The sequence below is a fragment of the Mytilus californianus genome, unplaced genomic scaffold (assembly GCF_021869535.1).
Source record: "Mytilus californianus isolate M0D057914Y unplaced genomic scaffold, xbMytCali1.0.p SCAF_10, whole genome shotgun sequence".
In the NCBI taxonomy this organism is placed as follows: Eukaryota; Metazoa; Mollusca; class Bivalvia; order Mytilida; family Mytilidae; genus Mytilus; species Mytilus californianus.
The window spans coordinates 33,739,513-33,749,358 of record NW_026262582.1 but is presented as its reverse complement, the minus strand read 5'-3'; the positions used below and the strand labels follow the sequence as shown (position 1 = coordinate 33,749,358).

Below are 9,846 nucleotides of genomic sequence, written 5' to 3'. Positions count from 1 at the left end.
TCAACCTCCTCTTATTTCACTTTTCTTATTTCCAACGTTCATCAATGCCTTTGAAATTAGTTCACGGTTCAAGCTTCGCGATATTTTTTAATTTCAGGTTGAAATCATCAGCCATGTTAAGGTCTCAACTATAATCCTGTCCAAACAATGGACTTTCACTTTTAATTATTTACAAGAAATTATTTTTTCAGAAAAAAAAAAGTTTAGTGCTTGGTGTCATTTAGTTATGTTTCCTATTAATCATTCAATACCAAAAATATTAACATATATATGAGGAAATACATGAGGAAGACTTTTGTATAACCATGCAGTCAGCTCTATTTTACTAAAATATTTATGCTTGGATAAGAAGATTGACTAGGTAATGTCCTTTTTCTTTTTTCTTTAAATTTGTAATGTCCTTTTTTGCTTTTTTCTTTAAATTTTAAGTGATTTCAGTTTTAATGACTGAGCGTCTCTCTTTATATGATATTAGGTAAATGTCAAATCGAATGATCACAACGTACATCCAGCATTTCATTTACGAGCCTCTAGAAAAGTTTAAATGGAATTAGATGTCTTCCGATATCTTAATACTCAGTCGGGATTAACAGAAGGAAACCAAATGTAATGTTCCTGGTTTCTGCCGACTTCTAATAGAAAATGTTGATAGTCTAATCGATATAAGGTGTATGAGAACAACAAATAGACAACCAAATAACTTTATAATAGAGCTGACTGTTACATATTTCAGAATTTACCATTGTGTGTGTGTGCGTGTGTTTATAGAATCGGTTTTCATTTCATGTTTACTGTTTTTGAACAAAATACAATGTCATAAAAACAGCAGCTACCAAAAATGAGCGGACAAACGTCAAATAAAAGATATTCATATATATGTATATATATATATATATAAAAACATTGATTTAATCACAATTTATTTTATTCCAGATATGCATACATTTATTTTGAAGGTTCAGTTACTACTCATACTTCATACTTTAGGTATTTATTCATTAAAGTGTTATTTATTCGTGATTTGTGAACTATTTGATGTTGTTAATGCTGTACGAAGGAATATTTTTTTCCCGCATTAGATTACATTTTGTAAAAAGATTTTACGTTGTATAATCTTTGGCATTTAACATTTAAGGTAAGTGGTTTCTAAAGCTCTCCGTTGTTGTCAATATAGTTTAACTCTATGCGACTGTCACACAAAGGAGAGGTTAAGCTATAGCTATAAAACTAGGTTTAATCCACCATTTTCTACATAAGGAAATGCCTGTACCAAGTCAGGAATATGACAGTTATTTTCCATCCGTTTGAGGTTTTGATTTTGCCATTGGATAAGGGACTTTCCATTTTGAAGTTTCCTTGGAGTTCGGAATTTTGTTATTATAACCAAGTCTGTTTCCTTTAGACTGTGATAGATGTATGGACCTCCTCAATGCGGAAATTTGCAAACAAATATCCTTAAAAACTAAACATAATATACAAAATCCAGTTGTCTACAGAAAAGAAATCATAACGAATTATACGTTGGTAAACTAACCATCAACCAAGTCAAATATTTTCTGATTCGTATTTTTTGTTGATAAACTCATAATGAAAGTATATACGGATAAAAATATATAAGAATTGCTCAGCAGAATCATTTAGATTGTCAATAAATAAAGATTCGTTCATATTTTGGTTAACTGTAAGCAAAAACATGGTTGTCTCTCTTTGCTATAAATTTGAAGGTAAAAGAATATTACTATCAAATGAACAAGTTTCATATAAATTTACGGTATCATTCAGTACCATGAAGTCATATGACCAAAAGGAGATGTGGGGCAAACGACGATTTACACAGGAACACAATTATCTTTTGAAATGTTTCACATTTTTTCATCACTAAGCCTTTCACAGCTCACTATACATTATGGGCTTTGCCGATGCCGAAAACCGAAAGGTACCATATAGATGCTTACATCCACGTCCTATGGTGTCTGATGGATAATTGTTGCATTGGCAATGATACCATATTTCTTATTATTTTTATATTAACGAGGCTCTTAACTTAGAAACAATCAAATTTATATGTTGTGGGAATTTTGAGACCCTGAGCCTCTCCCTTTTAATCTAAATCATTTCTCTTTTATACGCTACCTAACATCAATTCTATAATGATATTTAAAAAAAAATGAAAGAAGTGTATAACTACATTTAACTATGATGCACTGCCTAAGAACATTAACTGTATTAAAAAACGTGCAATTAAGTCGATGTGATATACTGATTTATCGTCAATTTGAACACTTTCCCTTTGATCTTACCGCCTAATATTTTTAAAAGATCAATGACATGACTTGATACTCGAAAATATTAGGCAATGACGTCATGTTTCAGTGCTGCAATGTCACGTGCTCAAGTCAATCCGCATCAATTTATCAATGAAATGCAAGCGACTTCATTCATACAACCGAACAACAATCCCAACGTTTTGTACGCGTAAAAGTAGTTTTACTAACTATTTCGTTTTACCTCATATTCTCAACAAAAAAAAAACCAAACAGTTAAGATAAATTGTCGATAAAAAGAATAATGGCATTTTATGTTTTGAAACTGACTTCATCAGCTCGAATATCAGCTCGGCCTAACGGGCTCGCTTGATATTCTTGCTGATAAAGTCAGTATCAAAACAAACATGCCATTATTCTATATATAACATATAATATACAATTCTTAACTTTCAGTTAAAGGGTCTTCCTTTATTCAAAATTGATCAATCTTCTGTACAGTCTATGCTTCATTTTGCGGTCATATTTTTACTTGTCTAAAAGTTTACGACCAGGTGGTATAAAAAGAGACGCTTAAGTAAACTTTAAAAGTTAAGATGACAGTAGTTTACCGATGTTTAAGCTCGTCAATTTAATTAGAAGAGTCACAACAAGGTAAACACATACATAGGGAATCGCATGAACTGCAAAAATAACGAGACCTGGTGGGTCGAAAGCACAAGCGTCTCCTGATATGCATGCATTACCTGTCATGCTAATCAACACTCTGTGAAAATGCCACAGCTCAGACAAATTTACTAGTATTCAAAGATCCAAGACCACAAAAACATGTCGCTAGTGAGCTTAGACACCGACACATCGTATCATTTACAATAAGTTTGGTTTCTAATGGTCCGCTTCCTGTATCTGAACATTATACATTATACAGCTGTCATTATACCACCACTGTATAATATGTTTAATATATCTATTAACAGGCATCAAATGTTTAAACACTTTTAAGGAGAACACTACACTTTTTGTTGACAATGGGGACACGTTTGTTTTCAATTGTACATGTTTTAGTGGAAATGAAAGTGCATGGAAAGGTCCAGACGGAAATGACACAGTGCTAACTGCCTACTCAACTGGCCGGAAAATCAATCCTTACTTAAATATACCAAATATCTTTATATATGGTAATTACACTATAGGAAAGTGTCATCTAGAGATAGCAAACTATTCGACAGTCAACGATGGTATTTACGAGTGCAGTTATTTGCTATCTGGGAACTTGCATATTCAAAGATACAACGTATTTAGTAAAAGTAAGTTGAATGTAAGAGTTTAATACTGACTTCAGTTTGTAAAACTCGTTATTCTTGAATAACTTTCTACAAGGTAGTTTCGAAAAAGTACGTTGTAACTCTATCTAACAGCAGCATTGCCCAAGGGAGTTTCAAGTTTTATAAATATGTTATGTGTAAGTTATACTGTTCATATACAACATTCCAGATTATTTTTAATATTCTTTATCTTCTAATAAGTAATGAAAATGATACAAAATATGTTCCATCAAAACGTTTCGTCATTAGTAAACACCATGAAAACATTTGTAGGTTTGTGTTTCGATGATTAAAACATCACCATAGTAAATACATGTAACTACTATCTATAGAGTATTACTTGATTTGATCAGTTTTGAAGGATATTGATTTGTAAAAAAGGAGAAAGAAGATACAAAGGGTGAATTAGAAAAAGACTTGTAGGTATATATAGTACAATTAACACGATTTTTAAATTTTTAAACAGGTTCGTTCGAAGTATTTTAAACTTTTATTTAACTGCATAACCATTTCATTATAAAGGACCACCGAAGAATTTGAAAATAATGGAAGCTTCAGAGAATAATGCAATATACGGAAAAGAGGGAGTTCGGATAGAGTTGAAATGTACTGTAAAAACTGGTATACCAGCATCAACCCTATTTTTGAGTAAAGAGGGTCTGACTGTTTCATATGGCAGAAGTGACATTTTGTTGTATCAATTTACACCAACAAGATTGGATCATATGCAAAACATCACATGTTATGCCTTAAGTGAATTGTTGACAGCTCCACTGTCTCAAACAATATACTTAGATATACAATGTAAGTCAGCACATACGACTAAGTATAACTATGGAAATAATTCAATGATATGATAGTGTATGTATTTGATATTTATACCGTATCTATCATTTCAATCAAAAGACAATTATCAAAACATGAGATGTGTATAAAATAATAACTTCCTAAAAAGGTAAATGAAACTTTACATACTGTAATGACACTTGTCTATCTTGGAAGGTCATGGACATACCTTAATATATCTTTAACTTTTAAGTGTGTTGCTTGCCGTGTATGTGGGCACGCCACATCGCATAACAGAGAGTCATTGCCTTCTACCAGAAATCATCATCAGGTGCGGTCGAGACATAACGTTAAGAAAGCCAAATACATTATGTATATGCATGGTTCCAACACACTGGCGACTAAGCAAATTGTGCTCTAAAAGACTATCAGTCCCTAGAAAGGATCCAAACTCAATGATCATAAAATAAACGTATGATATCGCTTTCAGTTAATAGCGTGCCTGCTTCAACGGCGCACATTCGTATGTCTTACATCCCTTGTCGGTAAAATCAATTTGAAAGATTAAAAAATGTCATTTGCTAAATCTATAATAAGCACAAGACATGTAGGTGTAAGTCTGGCCATCTCGGGTCAAAACAATATGTAAAGTCGGATATATATGACTTCCTGCAGACTGTTACCTTGTCATTTAGACCAGCTTGTCAGGTTTACGTTCAGTATGCATTAACATTTCTCATTCTAAAAATGATTGTAAAACTGTTAACGCTGAACTTTGTAAATCCTTCAAATTACTCAATGATTTATTTGTCCAATTATAGACCGCATGAAACGTGTATTTAAATTACCTTTTGCAGGTTTATATTGGATCAAAATATTAGAGAGGAAAACCAAAAAATAAAATAAAATGAAAATAAAATAAACTTGGCCCAACGCAGTTTGAACTTAATGTTTGGTCTATGTGCATAATTTAAAGTACTAAGCTTTAGACAGCATATAATCTGAACCATGTCAACACTATTTACCACCTGACTGATGACATGCGGAGATTATACACTCTTAACTACCAGACCGCTAGCAGCAGTAGATACCAAGTAAACGTAGGTGTATAATTGCAATGCTCACAACACATTTTTGAAATACTTTTAATACCCAAAATAAGAAAAAATAATAATAACGCCGGCAACGTAAACGTGTCCAAAACTTAATATGACATTTCGGAGTAAGTGCATTAGTCGGTGGAACCAAGAATATGTTTAGGTAAGATTTTTTTTTCGTAATCTTAATGAGTGTGAAATCGTTGACATTTTTAGGAAGTGCACAAATCTTTCATAATCAAAATATGAACACTGCCAAAGTTGTTCCAACTATATAAATCTACAAAAGCGGCATTCAATTCTTATAACCACATGTGATTGCTATCACAATAGAAAACGAGTAAAATCAAACATTATGTTTCGTTTTAATATTTTTGCGCCTTTTCTAATGATGCCATGGAGATCTTATGCATCGATGAATATTACGTATTGTGGGGATATAAATTATCATATTAAAATCAAAATGTTGTTGTTTGCAAATTGACTATGCTTAAATATTAATGCCACATCTATGTTGTGTAATTATTCGAATTTCAGGAGCCAAGGCATATATGAAACCTTGAGCATGTTGAGCTGTTTAGCTGAAACTTTCAGAAAAAAGTATCATGGAGACATGTTCATCTTCCTTACTCACTGATAATCAATACTGAACTATTTCATTATAAGGAAGATTGTAATATCATATTTGATTACTTCAGTTTAATAATTGTCGACATTATTTCTACAAATGCAAAAAATACTTCATGATATTCGTTCTTAAGTCTACGTGTCGTGTATTGAATAAACTTATTTTTTACTGACGTTGTAAATTCATCTCATTCTTAAAATGAAGCTTTGCAGTAAGAACAAATATATTCAATACTAACTTATTATCTATTTATCAATATAACATATTAATTATCTTGTATTTATTTACAATAGATGGACCTTCCTTGAAGATTATTCAGCAAACAAATGAATCAAATATAGAAGGTGAATCTGTGAAATTATGTTGCCATTCAAACAGTAATCCTAATGTACATTACATTGGTTGGGCAATGAACAGCCATGAGTTAAATTCTTGGAGGCAACGCGGTAGAATGAAAGTTGATGGAACCAGGAAAGTGTTTTGCCTACGACTTTCCCCTTTGTATAGAAACCATACTGGTAACCACACATGTATTGCGGAGAACAGCATTGCTAAGTCAAATTCCTCAATAGCCATCAATGTTTTATGTGAGTAATTTATGTAGTTTTGTCATATTTTATCCTGATTTTTTATACAATAATACAGGTAATACAGCCGGAAGTAAGCATTAAATATTACCATTGGGGTGATAATCAAGTGCTTTTCATGTAAAAAATGGAAAACAACACGTTTATTAAATTATTGCGTCCGAAGCGCTTTTCTGGATTTACCTTCATCAGGAACGCTCAAAGCCAAACATTTGAAATCCGAAGATGGATAAGTACCGAAAAGTGTTGAAGAGCTATATGTCAAAAATACCTAAAATAAATAGCCAAATTCATCTAAAGCCAACTTTGCCTGAGGGAGTTAAAACCTTAGTTTTATAATAATTTCAAAATTACTGAGCTGGTGATACCCTCGGGGACTGATAGTCCACCAGCAGAGGTATCGACCCAGTGATATAAAAAATGGAAAACAACACGTTTATTAATTTATTGCGTCCGAAGCGCTTTTCTGGATTTACCTTCATCAGGAACGCTCAAAGCCAAACATTTGAAATCCGAAGATGGATAAGTACCGAAAATCGTTGAAGAGCTATGGTATGATAGCCCTTAACGTTTTTGACCGCGCTACGATCTTATGCGTTACCTTGTAAGAATATGACAAGGGAAATATTCTTAACAAACCGAAAAACCATAACACACTGTTACCACTTGAATACTACATATTTATAATACAAAATTCAAACAAACAACGGTATGACGGTAGTTTGAAGTAGTTTTCGGAAATTCCTTCCACGACGTAAAATATAAATGCCGCGTACGTCACAACGTTCATTCTAAAAACGTCGTTGTCAACAGGACACTAGCCTTGGAAGTATATATGATAAACTGGTTAATTATAATACATAACAATATTGAAACAAGCTAGATTGAAAGAAAAAAAATAAGTATATATTTTCATGATTATGTTTAAACTTTACGACGTTGTCAGTGAATTCAATACTACGAATAAAACAGACAGAAACATACTAAACAGAGGTTTGAACCACGATATTTCATGGTTAGCAGTAAACTTATTTGGTTTCGTCAAAGAAATAAACCGTTGTATACTTTTATTGTTTTTGTTTAGGTTTCATATTTTTATCCCTTTTTTACTAAGGTGTATGACAATTCTTTAATATAAAATTTTTATACTTGAAACAACCACAACTTTGAAATCTAAGGGACATCTTAGCAGCTTAATCACCATTAAATATTAAAACGTGTAAATCCGAAAGAGACAAGACCACCTTTTAATCAAAAGAAATACTGACAGCTAAACAACGTACAACATCCTATAAGACTGAGCTTAAGGTTTGATAAGGGCAACTTTATGAATGTCTTCAAAATTTTACAACACGTCTTATTTATTAATTAATGGTTGACATTTATTGTACATTTAACAGATCCACCAGATGTTAAAGTAAGCTATAAAATTTCCGACGAAAGAATAACGCTTCATTGTATTCCGGACGGAAAACCAGACAGTTACACATACTATGATTGGAAACACAAATCAGAATTCAATGAAGACATTCGTACTATCCATGGAACACCAGAAGGTCAACTTATTATAAAAAAATCTCACAGCAGGAAGGCAAATGAAGACGACGGTATTTACGTGTGTACCGTATTTAATGGTGTCCCCGATCTTCAAGGAAATTTTCATCAAGAAGGTCAAACTTTCATTGAATCCATTGGTAAGAACTATAAGCCAATAGAAATGTACATTTTGCTAAGCTAACATCGCTAAAAGGACAATTAAAATGTTTTTTTTATAAAGAGTTTCTCGTTTCTCATCGCGAATTGGTTGACCGATACGACGTCCTTGTGTCTTAACTCATTAGCGACATGTTTATGCAGTCTTAGATATTAGGATTCAAGAATAGTCGTCTTATCTGTAATTTAACGACTGTGTCATTTTCCCCGACTGTGAAGTATCACAAATGTGGATTCGCATGACTGGTGATGAATGCATAGCAGGAGACGAACCCGGTACTGCTCCTTTTGGAGTTAATGCGATTCTACAAGTTTTTGTTTTTTTTTGCCTCATTTTGTATTCTGATCTCCCGAATCGATTTCTGAAATCGATATCATGTCGGTAAACTACTGTAACCTATATTTATCATCCACCCACATCACCTCTATCCCTCCCGTTTTGTACCATGATCAAACTAAGTAAATTATAGTTACTTCAGAGGGGAAGTTAAAGGAATTTACATGGTGCGAAAAATCTGGAGGCCGACTCGCTAAGTTCAAGCCTTCTTACATGTAATTCGTATAATAATTTGAAGTTGAAATGAATGCAATAGATATAAGAAACCAGGATGAGCCTCGATTGGCAAGAACTTGATTATACACTTTAGAGCTTTGACCAATTGCGAAATATACGGAAGGGATATTCAAACTCATAAGTCGAAAACAAACTTACAAAGATATGTAAAAAAAAACGAAAAACAACGAAAAGACAAACAGTATACAAAACACAACACAGAAAACTAAAGACTGAGCTACACGAACCCAACAAAAAACCTCAAACGGCTACATAGATATAATCAGACAGATCAATATAGAACATTGAAATCAAAAAGGCTTAGCAATAACCATATCATGGACATTAGAACTTGCAAATGTAATCTGTGATAATGAGGTTGAAATTCTTGCAAAATCAGCAACAGAGGAAGTAAAAAAAATATCAGCAGAGTGTAATATCATTACCTTAAAAGATGTTAGAAATGCAGCTAATAAGAGAAAATGACAGAGCAGATACGTTATTAGTCTAACTATACGTGTGAATATGACACATTGAACTCGACTACTACAAGAAACGGGTAATCCATACCAACGCTGTCATGCAACAAAGGATCACTTGAAACACCTCTACATTTGATTTTGAACTATCTTTACTACGGAGATATGTACTATCAAATCAAAAATGGTCTGAATTCGAAACATCAATTTAGCAACACTACTTGCATGACAAGACGGTGAAGATATCGAGAAGACAAAACCAAAGCTACATATAGTTGCCAATTTCATTACAAAAATCTGAAAACAATTGATTTAACAGTTCTTCCATCCCAATATTTATAAGCGCATGCATGTTACAGTAAAGCACATATGAAAAATTACGACTAGCGTTAAGCCTGCACTGTTTGGACAAGT

At 32.7% G+C, this 9,846-nt stretch overlaps 1 protein-coding gene across 1 annotated transcript; it reads left to right on the top strand.

The window, feature by feature from the left end:
- Positions 1–302: 302 nt before the first annotated feature.
- On the top strand, positions 303–8,457 carry LOC127719072 (carcinoembryonic antigen-related cell adhesion molecule 5-like). Its single transcript, XM_052225118.1, has 6 exons — positions 303–361; positions 934–987; positions 3,242–3,571; positions 4,112–4,393; positions 6,394–6,687; positions 8,088–8,457. The coding sequence occupies exons 2-6, from the start codon at positions 936–938 to the stop codon at positions 8,423–8,425; spliced, it is 1,296 nt and encodes a 431-aa protein (XP_052081078.1). The 5' UTR covers positions 303–361; positions 934–935; the 3' UTR covers positions 8,426–8,457.
- The last annotated feature ends 1,389 nt before the right edge of the window (positions 8,458–9,846 follow it).

Bases quoted from the DNA above. Each gene is read 5' to 3' on its own strand.
- LOC127719072 (XM_052225118.1), top strand. From the start codon at position 936: ATGCATACATTTATTTTGAAGGTTCAGTTACTACTCATACTTCATACT. The intron at 4,394-6,393 runs GTAAGTCAGCAC...TATTTACAATAG, and splicing joins AATATACTTAGATATACAAT to ATGGACCTTCCTTGAAGATT. The intron at 6,688-8,087 runs GTGAGTAATTTA...TACATTTAACAG, and splicing joins AATAGCCATCAATGTTTTAT to ATCCACCAGATGTTAAAGTA.